General features: G+C 34.9%; 1 protein-coding gene across 1 annotated transcript in view; it reads left to right on the top strand.

Annotated features, from left to right (window-relative positions):
• Window positions 1-10,517: 10,517 nt before the first annotated feature.
• The window catches only part of LOC145296861 (telomerase Cajal body protein 1-like), a 245,506-nt gene continuing 231,244 nt past the window's right edge, over window positions 10,518-24,779 (top strand). Inside the window, exons 1-4 of the mRNA XM_080142995.1 lie at window positions 10,518-10,610; window positions 15,272-16,264; window positions 19,651-19,737; window positions 23,721-23,829. Coding sequence (XP_079999121.1) covers window positions 15,342-16,264; window positions 19,651-19,737; window positions 23,721-23,829 — 1,119 coding nt within the window. The 5' untranslated portion in view covers window positions 10,518-10,610; window positions 15,272-15,341. The remainder of the gene's footprint in view (window positions 10,611-15,271; window positions 16,265-19,650; window positions 19,738-23,720; window positions 23,830-24,779) is intronic.

The raw sequence follows: 24,779 nt of genomic DNA, 5'->3' as shown, positions 1-24,779 counted from the left end.
CTTAATATTTATTTTACGGTGGTACATTTTTTTTTATCAGGTACTCTTGCCACTTCAGGCCAACCTAAATATGCATCTATTAATATTAATAATAGTCTTATCTCATTGACATAGGCATGATCCATGTGTACTCTGCTCCACGGTTCTGCTTCTCGGGTCCACACATGTATTTTCTTTTGCTTGAAATTCCTGAGTTCTGTGCATTTTGTGCAGCTTTTTATGTAGTCCTCTATGTCTCTTGAGTATCCCGGCCACCATGCTTCCAATTTTAATCTTCTTTGCGTAGCTGCTACTTCCCAATGTACATCATCATGTACACTTTTTATAACCTGTCTCCTCTGTGTTTCTGGAGGAACTACCTAGTCTTTATTACATATTACCCCATTTTCTATAGTCAGTCTATGCCTTATTTCTTTAAATGGTCTTTCAACCATTGTACAATTTTCTCAGCAATTCTCTTTTATCCTCAACGTTATTCTGTTTAACACTGGGTCATTTGTAGTTTCAGTAGCCATTTTATCAACAGATAGTACATCGGTTTCGCAAGGTGCAGGAATGGGTCTTCAAATTGCTCATCGTTTTTGTCCTTGTCCTCTCTATAAAACCTCAATCTAGATAAGGCATCGACGTGCGGAATCATATTCCCTTTAACATACTCAATGTCAAAGTCGAATGCCATCAGTCTGATCGCCCAGCATAATATTCTGGATGTTGTAACTTTCAGTAGTTCTTTTCTTGGGTTGAAAATAAATTCCAGTGGTCTGTGATCACTTTTCAACAAGAATTTTTTCCCCATCAAGAACTGTCTTGCTCTATCCGTTGTCTACACCAGCGGTTCTCAACTGGGGGCGAATCGCCCCCTAGTGGGCGAAAATCAAATTTTGGGGGGCGATTTTCAATCAATCTTATCTGTGAAAAATTTTGACATTTCTGCGAGTAAATTTTTTTAATTTTTTGAAATTATAAACGCGTAGCTAAACTATTAGTGCAAAACTTTGGTCACGTGACCTATGAATTGCTCTCTTATAAATGAATTGTCAGTTTTGAATATTCAATTTATTTCAGTAAATCCGATTCTCCAGTGACATTGTCTTACAAGTGTTTACAATTTTCACACACACACACACACACACACACACACACACACACACACACACACACACACACACACACACACACACATTCATTCCATTACGTGAATTTACAAAAACAAAAACACGAAAAACAGTTAGCGTTAATCAAGTTTTCATTATTATAATTGTTGTAAAATACTTTATTTGCATTAAATTAATTTTCATTTAAAAATAAAGTTTAATTATATAATATTTATTTCTTTATTAAAAGCTCAAAAAATTATATTGAGAAATAGAATATTGTTTTATGACCAAAAATTATAAGGGGGTCCACCAAGAAAAAAAGAAGGGAAAAGGGGTCCATGGGTCAAAAAAGGTTGAGAACCGCTGGTCTACACGATGGTTAATGCCTCCCTTTCTATATTAGAATAATTGTGTTCAATCGTTGTTAATCTCCTTGATAAGTACAATACGGGATGACCATCTTGTGACAAAATACCAGATACGGAATGCTTACTGGCGTCAGTAGTTAGAGTTATGTCGTTCTTAGGGTAAAAAATTTGTACTATTGGCTTTTTTGCCAGAATCTGTTTTAAGTTTTCAAAGGCTTTCTGTTAGTGTTCTAACCAAATGAATCCTGCATTTTTTTCCTTAACTTCGCAAATGGTTCTCTCAACTCATTATATTTTGGTACATATTTTCTATAAAAATTTATCAAACCCAAGAAAGACTCCAACTCTTTTTTATTTTTTGGTGTAGCCACTTCTAGAATTTTCTCTATTAGCGCTTTATCTGGAGAAATCCCTTCCTTTGATATTGAGTAACCCAAAAATGATATTTCGTTACCGTTGGTTACACACTTTTTTGTATTTACTGTGATACCAGCCTCTCTTAGCCGGTTCAGTATATTTTCAGTTTTTTTCTTTAAATCATCTTCATTTAAATCTTTAACACATATATCGTCTTGATAACAGATGGTATTTTCAACATTTCCTATTACTTTTTCCTTTTTTTTTTACATGGGGGTCACTACTTATCAAGGCCCGAAGGCCACTCAGGGATAATGGTTATTGCGTGTACAGTAATCAATGAGATAGTATTGTAGTAATCATTAGTATTGGGGGTTTTGATAGAGTGTCTTACTTAAGGGGGGCGGTTTGTCAGGAGTTTGTTTATGTTGGACTTGAAGACGTCCAAGTTGTAGTCAGGTGGGAAACAGGCAAGCGACAGAGAGTTCCACTGGCGTGCAATTCTAAGAAAGAAGCTTTGCTTATGGAATCTACGTTTGGATTTAGGCACAGATAAAGAGTGGGGAAAATTATTGACAGTAGTTTCAGCCAGACGGGTGTTTCTAGTGAAAGATTGGCGAGGGGGGACGAGGGATTGGAGTTCAGACGAGCAGCTGCCATGGAAATAACGATAAAACAAAGATAGGCTCGCAACGTCTCTTCTGTGGGAGAGAGGTTGCAGAAAAGAGAAAAAGGCATCCCCCACTAAACCACGAAATCTATTTTGTACTCTGTCAAGGCAGGATAGGCTGTTTTTAGCAGCTCCTGCCCAGATGTGGCAGCAGTACCCCATCCTTGGACGTACTTGGCTTTTATACAGATAGAGAATTGCATCAGTAGTGAGATATCTTCTGGAGCGGTAGAAGGATCCCACTGTTTTCCCAGCGTCCCTGGCAACAGATTTGATGTACGTGTTCCATTTCAGATCAGGAGTAAAGGTCAAACCCAGAAGCTTGTCAAAACATGGAGTCTCTCCTAGATGAGAGCCATCTATTTCAATTGATGCCAGATGGGGATCAGAGCGTTGATGATGTAAAGATAGAAGCTTTGTTTTGGATGCATTAAAAGTGACCAGCCACCTCTTCCCCCATTGTACCACGTGCTCAAGATCAGAGGAGAGAGAATTAGAGAGAACTTTGTCATTTACAGCCTTTGATGTGTTGCCGTAAATGGTCGTGTCATCAGCATAGATGTCAACGAATGATTTAAGTATGTGTTTTGGGAGATCATTGATGTAGATCAGGAAGAGAGTTGGGCCCAGAATGGACCCCTGGAGGATTCCAGCATTAATACTGTGGGCCTCTGATTTCTGCCCATCAACCACTACTCTTATGAACCTATCGGAGAGAAATGATTTAATGATTGAGAAAACATTTCCAGTAATACCGTAGCTGGAAATCTGTTGAAGTAGGCCCTTATGCCATACCTTATTGAAGGCCTTCGATATGTCAAGAGCAATTGCCCTGGAAAGGAAACCTTTGTCAAGAGATTCACTAATCCTATGTGATATCACCGTTAGCACATCTGCTGTAGATCTTGCAGAGCGGAAACCATATTGCATGTCACTAAGAAGGTTGTTTCTGTTAAGGTGGTTGACTACTTCTTTATTTAATATGGATTCCAACAATTTACTCATGACACACTACAGACTTATTGGTTTGTACTGAGAGGGAGATGACTTATCACCTGAATTCTTAAATACAGGGCATACTGATGAGGTTTTCCAGGGTGTTGGAAAGCACTTCTCCTTAAGGCAACGCTTAAACAGTTTTGTAAATATGGGGGCAAGTTCTGGTTGGAGCTTTTTCAGCACTATAACTGGAATGCCATCAGAGCCAGTTGCTTTACTGGAATCAAGGTTCTTGATTAGCTTGGCGACCTCACGCACAGATATTTGTATGTTGCATAGCATGTTGTCTGTTATAGGGGGAAATACAGGGAGTTGATGGTCATTGTCGCATAGGGTAGAATTAGCTGCAAAGTTCTTGGCAAATAGTCTGGCCTTGTCTGATGTTGACGAGATGACCTCAGGTCCATTGATGATAGTTGGGATAGAACGCACACTTCTGTTCAAGATCCTGTTTGCTATTTGCCAGAACTGGTGGGAACCAAGCCGCTGCTCAGTTACTTTGGATTTAACAAACTGAGCATATAGCTCTCTTGCATGTTTTATCACTCTTTTACAGTGGTTGCTGGCAGTCCTGAAAGCAGCTTTAGTCTCAGTACATCTATTACATTGGTAGCTATGGAAAAAGTGATTTCTGTGCGCGATGGCAGCAGCACATTCAGGGGAGAACCATGGCTGGTTGTTAGGTTTTTGTTGGAATTTTTTAGATGGTATGAATCAGTCTATGCCTACAATTAGTCATTCGGTCAGGTCTGATACTATAGAGGACACATCCTTTTTAAACATGGAATACAGAGGTAGGTCAGATATGAATGTACGGAAGCTATCCCAGTCAGCCATAGAGTATCGATATACAGTACGGTGGAGAGGTACATCTGAAGACTTATTACATTTCGTTTTTATCTTAATTACTACAACAGAGTGGTCAGAGGATCCCAGAGGAGATAGAATGGAACATGAACACAGCTCAGGGGAAGTTGTGAGGAAAAGGTCTAGAAGGCTTGCATATTGACCGGGTATATCGGGCACACGGGTGGGTTCGTGAACAATCTGAGTGAGGTCATAGGCAATGGCAAAATCATGACAAAACCTCCCCTCGTCATCGGTTTTATTTGAGTGGGTCAGCCATTCCACATTATGGACAATGAAGTAACCGCAAATGTGAATGTTAGCCGAAGGATGAGCAGACAGGATGTGGTCAATTTTCTCAGATATGCTCCTAAAGATAGTAACCCCACTGTTGTGGGGGGTGATAGAGGGCAAATATAAATGCAGTGGTGTAAGCTAATGCAACCCGAAAGCTTCAAACGATACTGATCTCGTGAAAACCTGTCGCCTCTGTCGAAAGTTTTTGCGAGACATACAAACATACAGACATACATACGTACATTTAAACAGATAGGTGAGATTTATATTATAGACTAGCGGGGCGGGGGAGTACCCAGCGTTGCCCGGGTGTTTGGAAGTGTGTATGTTAAAAAAAAACCCATTGACCGGGTGTTTAGAGGTGTAAAAGAAAAAAAAAGTTTCAGTAGGAAGGTAGGATTGAACCCCGAAGCCTTGACACGAAGGTGGAAAGGATATGAAAAAAAACCTGAGACCTAGCCATCTCGGCAACGAGGGGAGAGGAATTGATAAGTGTGTGAAGTTAAGGTTTATAAATGGAAATATACAGGTGCGAGGAAGTTAGCTGGCATTATGTTTGACCTAGTTTTGCGCTGCAAGCCAGTTACTGTTTCCCCCGCCCCATCATTCGCTTTTCAAAGATGCGGTGATGGAAAAATAGCTGGTAAAAGTCGGGCAAATTAAATACACTCGCGACCTCCGTTGTTAAGTCATAGATATTACAATTTAGACATGATATAAAAAGTTTTAAGAAGGAGCAAGCCGACCGAGAAGGCCGACGAAAAAAGCCTTTCGCAGACATACACAAAAAGTGCACACACATACATCCATACGCACACACATTTTCACTTTGATATTTATAGATGATCACCACTTTACTTGTTCAAATTCTATTTTAGTCATTTGCAACTAACCCTACCCATTATGTGTGCCATCCTTTCTTCATAACCAACCTATCCACCACATGTCTCCCTCGTCAGACCATTGTTCAAGTATAGTTCTCCATATTTAGTATCTGAAGAGAGTTCAAAGGCTGACTATTTGAATGGTGCAGGGCCTATCGGATCTGCTCTATGATAGTCGACTCAAAAAGCTTAACCTTTTCTCCCTTGAGCGTCAACAATTATGTGGTGATCTGATTTTGGCTTACAATCTCCTCCGTGTAAATTTATTATGGGCAACTGGTACAAACCATGTTTATAAGAAAAGCAGACGGAGAGAAATCTCCACATGTTCACACCGGATGATGTCCTACATAAAAAGAGAGTGAAATAGATAGAAAGGAAGTCGATATCGCCACCTATCAGTTTAAACATGGAACTCTGGAAATAAGGGACATAACTACGTATCGAACCAGATACGAAACTGTATATAAAAGAGCTACCATTTTAAGGTAGGAACGTCTTGTTTTGTTTGCAGTCTAGTCTTACGTTTTAGTCTTGCAGTCTTGCCCCCTACCAGTCTCGCGTCGTACACTCTACAAGTGTACTCCAGTTAACCAAGCTTCTCAGGGACGAGGGTTTAGCTCTCACACGCTAAGTTCCTTTTTCTTTACCTTCATTTACATTTATCTAACTTCAAAAGCAACTAGCCATTTTGTATTTGTATTATTACGAAGTACTAATAAACCTTCTTTTTGTTACGCATCCCACTCGGCGTATTTTGTCATATTATTATATACCGTTGAAACAGGATATAACAATATATTAATTAGAATTCTTATTGAGATGAATAATTTGTATTATTTATTCATTTATTTATTGCAGACTATTATCCTCATCTTTTTTTAGTTGTTGGAGTTCCTATCCCATCGCGGTTACCACCTGATGAAGGCCAGAGGAATAGTGGCCGAAACGTCGGGAAACAACAACTAAAAAAATATATACCGTTGAAACAGGATATAACAGTTTCAAACTTGAGGGTATTGCACATTGTGTTCATGTGTGCGCTGCGTGCATGAGGCTAAATATAGTAGTCCGACAAGTGTCCATATACCTCTCTCCCTTCCATCTCGTCCCTGTCTACTCAACTTTGAAGTATCGATGGTTTTCACAGAAGGCAACTGCTGTCAACCCAGGACTCCAGAGAGAATGTTTGTTTTTCATTCTGTGCTCTGTGTTTGAAAACTACTAGTTATTTTATTAAGGGTACAACGCAACAACAAATCTCCTTAAGTACTACGAGGAACATTCCAAAAGTAATGCCTCCTATTTTACATTTCACTCGAATAGATATAAGGGGATAGTAAATTGCATTGTTATGATGACTGAATTTATGCATTCATGACCTGAAAGTTTCATCTCTCTGTTGCGGATTGTAGCAACCACTATGCCTGGCTGGAATAAATGTCCAGCAGGAACATTTCACAGCAATCACTGCTTTGAAACACCCATGCATATGAAGAATGCGTAGGTACATGACATCGTGATGCGACCACCACACACATAAAACAAAAGGAACTATGTTATGCTCTCTTGCGTATGAATACAGTAAATAGGTTGGAACATTCGAGAAAGCCTGTGTATAAAGATTAAACCGCCAAAATTTAAACAGTCCAGGATGCAATTCCACAAGTAACTATCATCACTCTCCGTGGTTATCACTAGGGCTATGACAACAGCATATTCTTTTCATTGTTTTGACTCTTGAGTGTGTATCTGTTGATATCTCATATATAGAGTGATGTGGTTTTCAGTTGATTAACTGTGTCTAACTGTGCCAGATATATACTCGAGAGTTAAAACAATGAAAAGAATATGCTGTTGTCATAGCCCTAGTTATCACATATGCTGGACTCCGTCTATTTAGACATAAAATAGCATCATCAAGAATGCCATAAAATCAAATCGGTTTTCTCTTCAATTTCTCCAGTGCAACACGTGTCGAGGAAATTGCATCTGCGGGAGACGTTATAACCCCCGTCATTTATTTATGCATGACAGGCATGAACTTTAATACTTAGCGTGGAAAATTACCACATCGAGTGAGGATTAAAATCTCCTTCTAAACAATCTTATTTTGAATTATTGTTCTTATGGTGTGAATGTGCGCACACACACACACACACACACACACACACACACACTTATTCGTTTCTATGATTTATGGACTGTTCTTCTCAAAAATAGCCAGATGGACTTAAAGCCCGCATGCAGCACACTTATCACGGAATAGTCAGAGTTTTTTCTTCAATTTCTCCAGTTCAATACGTGTCGAGGAAATTCCTCCGCGAGAGACCTTAAAACCCCCGTCATGATTTTTAGCGCGACAGGCATGAATTTTAATACCTAGCATCGAAATTTACGGCCTCCAGTGAGGATTTAAATTTCTTTGTAAACAAACTTATTTCGAACTACTGTTCTTATGATATAAAAGCACACACCCACACGTATCTGCTTATATGATTTATGGACTGTTCTTCTCAAAAATAGCCACATGGACTTTAAACCCGACTGCTGCACACTTATCGTACAAAACTCAGTAATTTTAAACCTCGAGCTATTCTCACAAACTGTTCACTTCACTAATCCTTCTATTATGAACATTCCACACAAGAAAACACTTATGTTGGAACAATTTAAACTAATATTCTTAACACGTAAATAAATGTTATTTCATGTTAATACTGCAATTTTGTGTTCTTTGGCAAGTGTCGTTATTTTCCGGATTTCATTTTTATTTTTTTTATGTAAAGATGTGGATCGGTGAATTTTATCAATCGGCGATTCTGTTGAATTTACTTTTATGGTCCCATGGATACACTGCTACTTTCGACTCCAATAAATTGTGACACACGCAACCACGCCCCCTCAAATTGATAAATTGGTTATTCTACCAATCTCACATTCTACAAGTGGTGACCCTGGCGTAAATTCGGAAATTTCAAATAACGTCACTAGTTCAGTCTCTTTCTACATTTTCCTGATTCTCTATCCCTTTCCAACGGCGGCATCCGCACATCTGCTTGCTAATGCGTTTCTCACCAACGCATTAATTTGATCTTTGCTAATTAACTAATACGTCAGCAAAACAGACCAAATCACGTGTCGTTCGTTTACTAAAAGTATCCAAATTCCAAATCTACTTTAAAATTCCTAAATTGACTTTGTTTATTTTATTTGTTAATTTCTCAAGCGCAGCCGCAGCGCAGCACATGTTCGGGAGACGTTAAAACCCTCGTCCTGATATTATGAACAATGCACCTGAACTTTAATTCCCATCATGGTAAGTTACCACATCCAATGAGAATTTAAATCTTCCTTTAAACAATTTCATTTCAAACACACACACATTCATGTATTCACTGATATAATTTTTAGACTGTTCTTCTCTAAAATAGTCACATGAACCTGAAGGCCGACGTGCAGCACTCTGATCATAAAAAAATGAGTAATTTCAATCTTTGTGTAATTCTCACAAACTGTTCACTTCACTAATCCTTCTATTATAAACACTCCACACAAGAAAACACTTATGTTGGAATAATTTAAACTAATATTCCTATAACACGTAAATAAATGTTGTTTATTTCATGTTAATACGGCGATTTCGTGTTCATTTGTCGAGTGCCGTTATTTTCTGGATTTCATTTTTTATATCTTTATTATGGGATGTAAGTTGGCAACCTTTTCTATGGATTGACGATCCCATTAAATTTACCTTTAATGGTCCTGCTAAAATACATTCCCGAAAAATGATTCTACAATTGGTGCCGCCGCCATGTATTCGGAAACCCATCCGGGTTTGTATTACTGTACACATAGATTCGAAAAAGTTATCAAAAAACAAATATATAACAAATAAATGTTATCAAAGGCAAGATAAGTTACTTTTCTACCTAACTGGATATATTTTTTCGTGTTTTTATTCAATGTAACATGTTTATTCAGCTCGAAAACCATACAGTGTTTACCGATGTATTGGAAAATTCAAAATGGCGCCCGACACTCTTTAACACGGTAAGTTCAGGAAAAGATGTTATAAATAATAAACCAGACAAAATACTGTTATAAATTCGCTCATTATATGTTACCGTGACATAAGTTGACATATATTCGGTGTTTTTTTAATAGCATTTTGTCTAGTTTATTATTTATAACACCAAGAGAGTGTCGGGCGCCATTTTGAATTTTCCAATACATACATCGGTAAACACTGTATGCTTTTCGAGCTGAATAAACGTTACATTGAATAAAACCAAAAATAATGTATCCAGTTTGGTAGAAAAGTAACTTATCTTGCTTTTGATAACATTTATTTATTATATATTTGTTTTTTGACAACTTTTTCGAATCTATGTGTACAGTAATACAAACCCACACATCCTATAGAGTGGTGACTGGTGACCTCCCGACTTGTATCCTATAAGATATTGACGTTTGAAACTCTAAAACAGCAACCTCTGTCATGGATATACGTCAAAAGTGGAGATACATCGTTGAATTCCTCCATGTAGAAAAAAATTGAACTGATCAACATTTACTGGCGCCTGTCAAACTTTCATGAAACCGATGCAGTTGATATTAGCATAAGTAGGAGATGGATTCGTCGATTTCGGAGTGATGACAGAGATGTGAGTGATTAAAGTACGCCTTGAATGCCCCTGCACATTGCACAGTGGTGCAGTGGGTGCACAGCCATCACCTCGCTGACAAAAGTGTATTGAAAATGGTGGTGACTGGTGACTATGTAGATTAGAAAAATCAATTCTGGAGCACAAAATGTCGCTCATTTTGATGGTCCCACTCGCGTCTTCGCAACTCTTCAACTTTATTTTTGCTAAAAAATAGGATGCATTAACTTCAGAACGACCCTCGTATATTCAGCGTAGAAATTTTTTGAGTTTCCCCTATTGCAGTAACAGTATCTATTTAAATTCATTTATGGCACATTCCGGTGGCAGACCAAAAATAGCCGCTGTAGTTGAGTATGATCGCATTTAGTTTCGTTTGTTGTTAAGCACAACTGAAAAAAAAAAAAAACATGGCGGTTGTTGAGGTAAGCACATGTTAAGTCGTATTAGTGTGTTTAAAAAACAAACAGACCTATCTTTTTTTGTTTGGCTATATTATCGACGTAAACAAATAATTGTCATTGTTTTAAATATCTTTTTCGTGTACTTATCAGTTTCATTGATGTTTGGAATTTTTTATTTACATATTTCTAATTGGTCATTTAGGTACCTCCAACGCGCGCTGCAGTTTTACCCCCCCCTATATGTAACCCGATGTAACTGTAATTTAATTTAATATTATCACCCTAACGTTTTTACCATTTAAAAGAAGAAGCTTCAAATAAACTGCTAATATTAAAAAATATCTTTTTTTACAGCATACAAAAATAATGAAAATGCGAGACAAATCGTGTTTACATTATCGACGCTTTAAAACAACGTTCCTATGTAGTGACGTTTTTGAAGTTGTAGACACACCCATGTTTTAAAAATCTAGAAAAAAATCAAATAAAAGTCATATCTCCCTGAATTTTTCGATATTTATTTATTTTTAACTAAACTTAACATAATAAAAGTAGGTTTTGTTAAATATATTAGAGGAAATATTTTTTTAGGTGTTCTATCGCCCCCTCGTATTCCATGTTACGAAAACTAAACAAAATAAATGTAGGTAAATAAAAATTTCAACATTTTTTTTAAAGCTGAAAAGATGGCACTTCTGCATTACAGTGATATATTAGCAACAGATATGAATTATCGACCCCTGTTCTTCGAAAGAGAAATGACATCTAGCAGCTATTATGTGAACTTCAAATATAAACAAGTGTTTACGATAACGCAAAAATATATAACGAAATAAATAACACAAAAATATATGAAAATCGAAACATTTATTGAATAAAAAAAAATGTAGAAAAATATTATTTTCATTTATTAATATAATTTTTTTTTCAAGGAATGATTTAATGTATCAAAATATAATTTTAGTGTGTCAATATAGCAAAATAGAATTTTCGGGTTTGCATTACTGTACACATAGATTCGAAAAAGTTGTCAAAAACAAATATATAACAAATAATGTTATCAAAGGCAAGATAAGTTACTTTTCTACCAAACTGGATATATTTTTCCTGTTTTTATTCAATGTAACGTGTTTATTCAGCTCGAAAAGCATACAGTGTTTACCGATGTATTGGAAAATTCAAGATGGCGTCTGACTCTCTCTTTAACACAGTAAGTTTAGGAAAAGGTGTTATAAATAAAAAAAACTGGATTAAAATACTGTTAAAACTCGCTCAATATATGTTACCGTGACATAGGTTGACATATATTTGGCGTGTTTTTAATAGTATTTTGTCTAGTTTTTTATTTATAACACCGTTTCCCAAACTTACCGTGTTAAAGAGGGAGTGAGGCGCCATCTTGAATTTCCCAATACATCAGTAAACACTGTATGTTTTTCGAGCTGAATAAAAAAATATATCCAGTTAGGTAGAAAAGTAACTTATCTTGCCTTTGATAACATTTATTTGTTATATATTTGTTTTTTGACAACTTTTACGAATCTATGTGTACAGTAATACAAACCTTATCAAAATTTTAAAACATGAAACATTTATAGAGGTTTAAGAATAATTTGTTTTTTTTTACACAAAGTTTTTTGTTTTCATAGTAAGATTGTATAAACATATCAAAATATAATTTTTGTTTGTCAATGTAGCAAAATAGAATTTTAAAAACATGAAACATTTATAGAGGTTTAAGAATAATTTATTTATTTTTTTTTGTACAGAAAGATTATAAAAAAATGTTGCAAAATATAATTTTAGTTTGCACTCACTTTTAGAAAAGAAAGAGTTGTCGATCCCTGTTCTTTGGCTGACGAGTGACATCTGTCGGCGATTCTTGAAACTAAAATACACACATTCGCCTTATGTCACTGACGTGCAGAAGTGACACTATATTGAACAAAATAAACAAGATAAAACAATATTTATCGTTTGTACACATTTTTTGGTACTTATGCACTTATGTTACCATGCTGAAATATTAACGTTATTATTTAGAACGCCATTCTTAACATGGGGAGGGTGTTTTCTAATTATTCTGTACTTTCACCTAACAATTTAATAAAAAAAAGGTATTGTAAATCTTGAATTTAACTCGAAAATACTATTTTAAAAGATAGCATGGTAACATGTGCATAAGCACCAATATAGTAAACGAGGAACCATTTAGAGTTAGCATTGACTTGGTGCCATCAGTTAGAATCGAAACCAAAACATATAGCTCTCCAGCTGTATTTGTTACCCTCTGAGCCACGCCCATACACATATAAAAGTTAAAAAATAATATTTAACCTAGAAATATATATTTGTGCATGTGTAGAAGAGCATTTTATAAGTCGACTTACACGAGTTCCAATTTTTTCAATTTTGATCCCTTAGCAGCTATTTTTACCGTCTAACAACTAAATCGAATTTGTTCCACATATCCGAATTCCCTATATATCAAGTTTCAAATATGTAGACCAAAAATGATCCAGTACCGTTGAGTGCCAACTAAAGACTTACTTTTAAAAAGTTGATTTTTAAGCGTATTCAGCTTTGTTTTTAATGAATATCACATATAATATTGTCACCGACAAGTAGTTTTTATGATATTAAAAACTTTATTATCCAATGTATTCTCTATTGTTTTCACTTGTAGGCATGTTTGTTTTTGCAAGTGCGCATTCAATATTATATTTTTTATAATTAATGATTACCATATTGTATTAAATTCTATATTAAGTCTGCTTAGTAGGTGTAGATTAATTTTTTAAACTGTTTTATTATGTTATCCATGCACCCAGACAACACCAGGTAGCCCCACAAGTAAGCAAGTATAAGAAAGGAAATAAATGTGTAGTATAAACAACGGTTGTTGAATGTGCCTTCGCGTAGCAAACTGCCTTCTCACGTAGCGCACGAATCTTAAAGAAATAAAACAAGAAATTTTTTTTTTTTTTTTTTTCAGATCATAGAATTTTCAAATTTTTTTTTTTTTGTTTTGTTTTTTTCATTGGTAGACAATTTAAAATTAGAAGAAAAAGTTGTCTAAAACAAAATTTAAAAAAAAAATACATTATAGCACTTTTTTTTGGGGGGGGGGATTTTTTTTTTTTTGTCTCGTGGAGTTTTTAATGTAATTTAATTGATCTAAAACAAAGTTTTCACGAGCAGTCTACAAAAACATAAGCACCAAACATTTTTATGTTTTTTTTTTTTTTGTTTTTTTTGGGGGTGGTGGTGGATTCAATTATAGAACTTGTGTTGCTTAACAGGTGCTTCTGCAGTTTAATTAACCGTTTTTCTGTAAGTAATGTGCCGACATTTACCGATTAGAATACCATTTAACATTTTTAGGAGATTTTACTGTTTTCTGTTTAACCAGAAAACAGTAAAATCTCTTAAAAAGTCATGTATATTAAATACAACTTAATATAAGTTTAACATAATTAAAGGACAGACACATTTGAAAAGGTTGGTAAAACAATTGTTTGTCATCCTTAAAAGGTGTTAGGAATGAATATATTCCTTCAATATAATTTGCAAAGTAAAATGAAATCATAAAATATAAATAAAACAAAATAACTTAATTTGTCGCTTATGTTAAATTTTATAGATAATTTTAAAAGAACGCTTTTTTCTTGGTTGAAATTAAAAACTATCTTTTGCTTTTGTATCAAATAAGCAGACGTTTCTTTAAAAGTAAATACAATCTTTCAACAAGAAAAGACAAAAAACTTTAAAGGAAAGACAGTACTTTAAAAAGGTGTTGCTGTTACCAATATTTTGAAAATGAAGAACTCTGAAACAACTATCTTTTGAAAGATAAGAGAAGACCAAACCTAAGTGTTGATTTAATTGTACTTTATTTGGATTATATATATATATATATATATATATATATATATATATATATATATATTATAAAGTAATGAAATCAAAAAGATATAGTGTTTACCTAATATATGCAATGGTAAACTTCAATCTAATATAGATACCAGTATTTATATGTTGATAATTTAATCTCAAGCGAATAAAAAAGCTCAATACACAATAGAGATATATTATTATTGTAAATTGTTTTTTGGAGTATTCAGTCGAACAATAAATTTTGATTGTAAATAAAGTGAATGCACACCGGAATCTGAACTTATGGATGTCTCTAAAGAAAGTGTCTTTGATAATGGCGCTACAGAAAAATGAAGCTTTGCTGAAATTTCTCAAGACACACACACATATATATATATAAGAGAAAGAAAATTAAAACTAAGTTGAAATTTACAATCAAAAAAAAAAATATATATATGTGTGTGTGTGTGTGTGTGTGTGTGTGTATATATATATATATATATATATATATATATATATTTGCTTACGTATGTTCAATGATTTGACTTGTCTAAGAGTTCCTTAAACTTACTCAGCAGACTTGACAAGACGCCATGTTTTGCGATTTCAAAAATTTCTACTTGTTTCTTGTACAGGTTCAACAGGAATTGGAATACACCCTACTAAAACCTGATTATCACAGTTGGTGAATTTCAAAATTCTTATTTAAAATAATTTTCCCAACAAAAGAAAAACCCAACAAGTCGATATGTTCTCAAGTAAAATATCAAGTTTTGCTTAAAAAATCTTTCGTTTTTCTTTTTCAGAAAAGGAAACGCAAATAATCTGCTGAAAAACATCAGTTTTATTGTTCTGTTACATTCCTCCCCTGCCGTGATGGAAGACAATGTGGAAAAAGAAAATAAACTTTACCCTGAGGAGGATGTTATTTCAGCTCCTGGGAACAACACAATCTCTACAGATAATTCACAATCAGAAAATGCTTTCAATTCTAATTCGATAGACAAGCCGGAAGAGATTCAATTGTCGGACATTGATTCAACTCAAGAAGCTTCGTTGAATTTACATTCTAATATTTCATTTCCTGCATCGGAAGAATCCCACAAACATTCAAACATAATGAGTGAAGAATTAAGTTTTTCTACGCAAAATAAAGATTTATCTGAACCAAGATCATGTATTCAAGGTACAACCTCTGAAAAGATGACAGAGCTTGAGTTACTTAGTTCTCCAAAAAGAAATAGTTTAATTCCTGATTCTTGTAGGAATACAAATATATTAGCTGAAGAAGCTTCTGTTCCTGACGGATGTTTTTCAGAAAAAATTGCCGTTTGTAAAGACTCTTTGAAAAATGATTCAAGTGAATGCACACCGGAATCTGAACTTATGGATGTCTCTAAAGAAAGTGTCTTTGATAATGGCGCTACAGAAAAACGAAGCTTTGCTGAAATTTCTCAAACTTCTGACAACGAAGATTTGGAAACCTGTTCTAATTCTCAACAGGATTTCCCATGCAAGAAATTTAAACCAGATTTACAAGCTAAGGAAGAAAGTAAAGATGACCATCTTAGTGATAGCACACCTGTTTTAGATTCCAATGCTGGCAGTATTTTTGATTCCAAGAAAACAGAATCTGAATCTGATATTTGCCAAAGTTTGACCAAACCTACACTTACGGAAACTCATTCTTGTGGAGATGATGCTAAGAAAGAGATTGTGTCTGGAGAAGTTGCAACAGCAGAAAATGATCCTGTAGAGAATCAGCAAACGGAAATGGTTGAAGCTGAAGAAGAATATCGGTAAGTTATTATCTTCTGTGATTTCTAGTGAAACCGTTAATGCTAAAGTGAGAAAAAATTTGAAGCATTATCCAGGGAGTTTCTTACGGCTGATGACTTAGTACTTGCCTGTGAAACAATGAAGGGTTGACTTGTTAAAATTTGGTGCAATGCTATGGAAAGTAAAGATCTGAGAGTGAATGTCGACAAAGCAAAAGTGTTCATCAGTGATTCTAGAATTGCAAAGCACCTGGAGAGTGGAAAATTCCCATGCTCAGTTTGTGTTTGGAAAGTTTTGCAAATCAGTTTTCTGCATGTAGGCATTGGGGCACTAAAAAAGCAGTGGAATTACTGGTAGGTTGAGAAAGGACAGCTTGTTTGTATACAAGAAGTGTAAGACAACAGAAATGAATGCAAACTCATATAGAGAATATATATATATATATATATATATATATATAAGCTGAAGTCTGTGTGTGTGTCTGGTCACGAATAGGCTCCTATATGGTCGACTATTTTAAAAAACTGATTACATATAATGATAGAAGATGTATCGAGTATCAGGAATGGGTATGTTTGATCTGGCAGAACGGTGGTTCATAAAAATTGTGGGGTCTGCGTTTGCGTCTGGCCCCCAAAGTATGGAAATAAAAAATGAAAAAAAAAACGTTTACAAGGTTTTTTGATATAGATGTACATAAGAATACTTTGATGAGTTTTAACTTAAATAGGGATGGTATAATAAAATTGTGGGGTCTGCGTTCGCGCCTGGCCTCCATAGAATGGAAATAGGCACAAACTTTAATAAAGACTTTTCATAACTATCTGCGTAAGTATACTTTGATAATTATGTTTCAGTTTGAAGAAATATGGTATAATAAAATTATGAGGTGTTCGTTCGCACCTGACCGCATAGGATGGAAATATGTCACAAAGATTAACAAGGTTTTTTAATATAGATCCACAAAATATTGTAATAAGTGTTTCAGTGTGAACAGGTATGGTATAATAAATTATGGGGTTTATCTATTTTATTTTTACTTTCATCATATTTTGCTTTGGTTTTGCTACCCCCAAATTCGAAGCTATATCTTTACAACCCTTCTTTTTCATAACCTATCATACTTTCATAAATCAGAGTCCATTTTCTGTAGGCTGTTTTTAAACCCAGTCAACGACGGGTACTTTTGCTAGTATATATATATATATAATTATTTACAATAATAATTAAATACCTACAGACACTAGTGTTTCATCCTTTCGGGAATCTTCAGTGCAGGGTGTCACGATTAACACCAGTTGATAGATTTGAACCTGGCAACACAAGCCATCTCTGGCTCGATTAGCAAAGACCGTATCCATTCGGCCACTGTTAAGCACATGAAAATAACGTTGAAATTAAACATTTATTTAAATATTTTTTAAGTCAATCAAAGTGATCTAATCATTATATTATGATCTATGCATAAGAGCTACATTGACCGACTTAATTCAACTGAAAGTGCGCAACGGTAAGAAACAATATATATATATATATATATATATATATATATATATATATATATATATATATATATATATTTTGGCAGCAAGTCATTATTCAAGCATGTCTGATTGAACATGACTGAGTTCTTTTTGCCGATTTTGTTGAATAACTTTTCAATTTGTAGTGCAGTCTTTTTTATTTTGGCTGGCATGTTGTATATCATGGCGCCAAGTAGTTGTTGTTCAGTCATATTCTTCTCAAGCGCTTTCAATCGGTACATCCGTTGTCAGGAGCGATTATTGTTGTCATTTTTTTTTTTTTATTGAGGCTTGGTGTATTTATAGTTAGTTCTATTTTTTTTTTTTTTTTTTTTTTTTTTTTTAATGCTGTATATTTTGTATAATGTACAACATGCCAGTCGAAATAAAAAAGACTCCTCAGCGAATTGAAAAGTTATCCAACATAAAGCCTGCATTGATTGAGATTGTCGGACTGGCTTCCTCATCTTGGTTATTATAGTCACAACGTTTTGGCCGTTTTGCCCTCCGGCCTTCATCAGGTGTTTTGTATTGAACTGGGGAACCGTTTGTTAGGAGTCTCGAACCCAACCCTTTATTATTATTATGGGGGTACCGTGTTCGGACTCCAGCTAGGCTCTGGGACATAGTTGCTGATTCTCTGTTTTGAATGTTACTTTTCACTGCCTTGTTCAGGATTGAATTCAGCACCTTTGAGTAACTGTAAACTTTGATACAAAACACCTGATGAAGGCCAGAGGGCAAAACGGCTGAAACGTTGTGACTATAACAACCAAGATGAGGAAGTCAGTCCGACAATCTCAATCAATGAAAACACCTCATCTCAAAAATACAGACAATTACAATAAAGCCTGCACCTGGTTAGCCACAGCAGATGCTGTAGTAAACCAAACTAGGTACAGAATGCCATTGTCTCAAGAGGCAGAAAGTTGCCATGACAACCTACTAATTATATGTGTTATATTTCTGAATCGGGGATTAATAGAAATAGATGGTTACTTATGTTTAATATCACGGCTGCCACTTGATTTTGCCCGTCAGTTTTGCCCATTAGGGTTAAGAAAAATGATCTCAAAATAAAGGGAGATTACCACTAGCAGATGCAGTGTAAACAAATTGATGGTACACTCCAGACAAACGCTTACAGTTTACTGCCCTGTAAACTTGGCACTAAAAGGCTTATGAAATTCTTTTTCATGTTTTTTGAAGAGATTAAAAATATTTGTGCTGCTTATGTTATTACTTGTTGCGCATCATTCATGATGATTTTTGTTGGCATTCGTTTCCCCCGATATCTTTCTATTAAGAATTCTTTTGAGAAGGATATTGGGTACTTACTGGAGGGACCACATGAAAATTGCCAACGTCCCTAAGTGAAAGTGTTTCTGTGGAGCAATCTAGCTTCAAACTTGGCACACTCAGGTTTTCAGTTTGTATCTTAAACCACTAAACCACTTTCACCCCCTCTCTGCTGCTGCTGGCTCGATGTTTTTAATTAGACAAGATGGTATAAAAAGTAAAAAGAAAATTTTTAAATGATTAATAGGAATTTGTAGTCTTACACTATAAATATTTCAAGTTTTAGTTATTGTTGAGTTATCTACGTTTTTTTTTTTATACATTGTTTTTAAAATGGCGGACAAGACAACTACTTTTTGGTTATTCATAAAACTTTTTTATTTAAAAATAAAATTACTTGATCAGTTTATGTACTTTTTGGAATATGATATTTTCGTATTATCATGGGTGTATACATCTTACAGATTTTTTTTTTTAATATGGGGGAGAATTCTGGACTAGAACCTTACAATTTCTGTGATTAACATGTTAGAAATATACTCAGCCATTTCTTTGTTTACCAATAATTTTTATTGTTCTTTCAGCCCGTACAATTTTGGCCAAGCACCTCAATTCTTAACTCATTGTTCAGAAGAATTTGTAAATACTAATATCCTCAAAGGATGCAAATGGTAAGTCAATTTATGTTTTTTAACTTTTTGTCTTTATTTTTGTAATATAACTTGAAAGAAATGAGTTGGCCATTGAGAAATAATTAAAATTTTAGTGCTTGTTTATAGCGATGATCTTTTAAACCAACACATTTCAGGTGAAAATATTATTACATACTTACGTGTCATGGCAAAATTAGTAAAAATTCCAAAAATCAAATATAAAATGGGCTCAGGGATGCAACATTTCATCGATGGGACAGAGGTTGGAGTTTGGTTGACAGTGCGGGACCTATCAGGTTGGCAATTCTTTTTTTTTTTTAACCTATGTAGGAGTTAGAGATTAGTAGCAGATGCACCAGCTCAAATGTGGCAACAATACTCCATGCATTACCAAATGGTAACCTTGTAAAAGGTACAGGATACTCTCAGGCGTAAGTAACTTTCTAGCACGGTAGAGAGAGCCCACCTTTTTCACAGCAGTCTTGGCAATGCACTTGATATATTTGCTCTAATTCATGTTCCCTATGAACGTTAAGCTAAGAAGTTTTAATGAAGAGCTTTAAGGTAGAGTATCATTAGCCATAACTATCAGTGGTCAGGAAAATTTCTTGTAATTATTAAAGGAAAGAAGCTTAGTTTTGGCACCATTGAATATTACCATCCATTTATGTCCCCATTGCACTACAATCTGGAGGTCTACATCAAGATGCTACAAGTGCAATGAGTTCATTGGAGCACATTCCATTAAAATACTTGTAAAACAGACACAGAGATGCAACATTGTGGCGATGTGATAGGAGTTTGAGCTTGGTTGATAGTTGTTGGAAATATTCTTAAGAAGACTTTTTATGGCAGTTTGCATAAGTGACTTTTATGCAAATAACCCACTATTATTTAAGGAGAGGCTATATATATAGACACCAAAAAGCAAAAAGAATTTACTGAAAGGACGAGAAGAGGTCAAAAAATAATTTTCGAACCAGATAGCGTTTTAGGGTAGTTTGGATTTGAAGACAACCAATTTTTTAATATTTTGTCACCACTTATCAAGGCAAAGAGCCATTTGAGAGTAAAGGTTAATAAGACAACATGACTGTAAGCTGACAGATGAGGAAAACTATGAGTGTTATGCATTGATCAAGGTATGAACAGGCACTACACCTTGATCCTAGCTCAAAAGTCAATAAAGGAATGAAAATACTTCTCACCTCTGTCCAAAAAATACTTGGCATGCTGTTGATCGACCCATTCTTCTAATTTTTCCCAATGGAAGGTCTTGGTGTATTTCTGGCGATTCTTTTTTGCCATTTCTATAGCAGTCTTGTTTTTTGTTTCCATATCATGTGCAAAATAGTATTGTCGAAAATGTTGGAAATATTCTTAACAAGAGGTTTTATGCAATTTGCATGAGTGACTTTATGCAGATTGCCCATTATTACTTGAGAAGAGGCTATATATAAACACAAAAAAAGGAAACTTGGATGAGCAGAGTTAAAAAAAAAAAAAAAGAATTTACCAAAAGGACAAAAGGAGCTCAAAAGGGAATTTACTGAACTAATTTTCTTCAACAAAAAAAGAACGTTCTCCAGAAAAACTGTTTTGGAAACTATAAGTATTACCCTTTATTGTATTCTAATTATAATTGAACATAATTTGTTTTTGAATGCAATAACTTGTTGGTTTTTAATTGCCTTCTTCAAAAACAAAACGGAAGGTTGTTTTCTTTTTTTTTTTTTTTTTTTTTTTTTTTTTATTATTACATTTTCACCCCAAACAAGGCACATTGCCACTTAGGTGTAGGGGGCTACTATCAGGGGCAACAACTACTGGGGTACTATGTAGGGATTTGGGCAGCAAAATGTTGGTTCACGTTGCACTTGAACTTCTGCACGTCCGTACAGTTGGGGAAGCAGGGACCTGGAATTGAATTCCAAAGTCTAGGGGTTCTGGGGAAGAAACTACTGGAGTAGAAAGATCTTTTACATCTAGGGATCTCTACAGTGTGGGGGTGGGATTTTGCAGCCTGTCGGGTCTGTCCACATCGTGGGGGCACAAGTGCTTGCAGTTCGTCAGAGCATTCACCATTAAAATACTTATAGAACAGGCAGAGGGATGCAACGTTTCGTCGATGGGACAGAGGCTGAAGCTTAGATGCCAGTTCAGGGCCTATCAGATTTGCGACTCTCTTTTGAACCTTGTCAAGGAGCGAGAGACTAGTAGCCGATGCACCAGCCCAAATATGACAGCAATACTCCATACATGGGCGAATGGTTGCCTTATTGTTCTTTTCTATAAACAAAAAAAAAAAAAGAGTGTTAGAAATAACTAACTCAAGAAAATTTCTAACATAGTACAGGACCTATTAGACTGGAGACTCTTTTTTAAACCTTGTCTAAGAGAAAGAGATTAGTGGTAGGTGCACCAGTCCAGATGTGGCAACAATACTCCATGTATAGGCAAATAGTGACTTTGTAGAGGTACAGGATACTCTCAGGTGTGAGTAATTTTCTAGCACGATAGAGAGAATCCATCTTATTTGCAGCAGTCTTGGCAATGTCCTCAATATATTTGTTCCAATTCATGTTGCCTGTGAATGTTAAGCTGAGGAGTTAGAATGATGAGCTTTCAGGTAGGATGTTATTAGTCATGTCTATCGGTGGTTGAGAAGATTTCTTGTAATTGTTAAGGGAAAGAAGCTTGGTCTTAGTAGTATTAAATGTTACCATCCATATATGTTTACTTGTATTCTTTGTGAGACATTACAACAAAACACATGACTAAAAACAATTATTTTTCTATCTTATTGTTTTCCATAATTTTTGGATATGCTACTATTTGATACATGACAATTACATAGGTACCATTTGTTTCACTTGGAATTCAATATTTTTTCATTATTATAATATTGAACCATCCTTTTTCATTCAATAGAACAAAAAACACAAACACTCAGTGATAACAACAACAACAGCTTATTAATTCCTATTTCAGTCACCTAAATTATTTACGCTGAAATAAATTTCCCTATTAACCCCAAACAACTTCTTTCTTGATTGCAGTATAATATATAAAGTATATTCATAAGTTTTCCTGTTATTTTATTTTGAATTGCCATATTTCATATGTATCTTTTTATAAATAAGTACTTTATTATTATTATCAATTGTATTATTCCTGAATTTTTGAGATGAGGATTGGTTATTCATATTATTTGGATTCTTCAGACTACTGTTCTCATCTTGAGTGTGATTTTCACAATGTTTCGGTCAATGTAATCTCCAACCTTCTTCAGATGCACAGAATTTCAAACGGAACTCTTTATTTAATCCACAGAGGTAGCATGCTCTCATTCTGTCAGCCACAACTGGATGGAAGTCCTAAGTAATTTGCAAGGACCCATGGCATAGTGTATAATGTACTTGATAAAATTCAGGTGTAAAGTTACATTCTTCTGGATGTTGAAGTTTCGATCCTCAGTTCGGGTGACACTTAAAAATACCATTGCAAATTACTTAGGATTTCTACACGGTCATGGCCGACGGAATGAGATCATGCTACCCCTGTGGATTAAATAAAGAGTTCTGTTTGAAATACTGTGCAAATCCCCGAGCCTGACGAAAAGATTCCCCGAGCCTGATGAAAAGATTCCCCGAGCCTGACGAAAAGATTCCCCGAGCCTGACGAAAAGATTCCCCGAGCCTGATGGAAAGATTCCCGAGTTCGACAAGATACATCTTAAGAAGGTCGGAGGTTAAATCAACCGAAACGTTGTGAAAGTAACACTCAAGATAAGAACACTCATTTGAAGCATCCCAAATAGTACAAGTATTATTATTATTATTATTATTATTATTATGTAGCTCACTATAAGTAATAATGTAATGTTATTACTTTCTAGACAGATTATGCATATAAATCGTCTCAATTTTGATGCAACTCTACTTAAATGTTTTTCTTTTTTTTATTTTTTCCTCTTTTTTTTTTGTTTTTTTAAATGTTAGGGCACCTGACGGCTCTTGTATTTTGACAAATAGTGAAGATCATTGCCTTCGATTGTTTAATCTTCCTGAGCAGATCTACAATTCAGAAATAAATGACATTCCACCATTGGTATGTACAAAAAAAAAATGCATTTTTAAGTGATTTTTCTCGGTAAGAAAACTTCTATTTTGTTAAAATGTTACACATTCTGAAACCTTAATTGCTTTTATGAGTTTGAAGCAATATTTAAAAAAATTTTTTTTTTTTATCAATGATGAAAGCATTTATTGTAAATAATAAGTGTCATGTTTCGAAACTTTTGGGATGAGGATAACTTGGATCCTCATCTCAAAAGTTTGGAAACATGACACTTATTTATTATCTATTTTGTATAGTCTGGTTTGAGTTCATGTATGTGTCACTATTCTCTATCTAGCGACTCTTCACTATCTGAACCCAAGTTATCTTTGTGACCTATTTGAGTTCGTTCCGTGATCATTTAAATGTTCATGTGCGGGTGTGTGTGTCTCATACATCTACTGGACATACCTTTTTCAACTGCATCGTTGATCTTGTGATCCACCTGAGTTTCATCTGTTCTTGGAGGGAAGCTGGAAACCTGTGGACAAAGGCATTTCAACTCCAAGATGATGGTTGGTTTTATTCATTTTCCAGTTGTCGATCACATAAGAATGGAAAGTGAGAATTTTTGCTTGGGTGGTTAATTCTATTTAGTCTCCATTTTTGAGACAAGATAGCTCCCTTCCAAGGGTGGGGGGTCGACTTGTTAAACTGTCCACTCTCTTTAATGTCCAAATTACAAATAGTCTCAACATTCAGCCAACCTGAACACGTAACAACTGTCCTTCTGGTCAACTATTTTAACTTCCGGTGCAACATGTCCATTTTATACCTTGCTATGTTTCGACAACTTTTATCAAAATCTAGGTTCACATCTCCTGTTTTTACCTTGCCAGTTAGATAGATAGATAGATAGCTAGATCAATAGATAAATAGCTAAATATAGATAGATAGATCGACAGACAGATAAATAACAAATAATTTCTCGTGTTCCCAAT

This window comes from Euprymna scolopes, chromosome 17 (assembly GCF_053919585.1).
Source record: "Euprymna scolopes isolate OS-2025 chromosome 17, ASM5391958v1, whole genome shotgun sequence".
Classification (NCBI taxonomy): domain Eukaryota; kingdom Metazoa; phylum Mollusca; class Cephalopoda; order Sepiida; family Sepiolidae; genus Euprymna; species Euprymna scolopes.
Note: the sequence above shows the minus strand (reverse complement) of the source record. Positions and strands in the feature narration are given on the sequence as shown.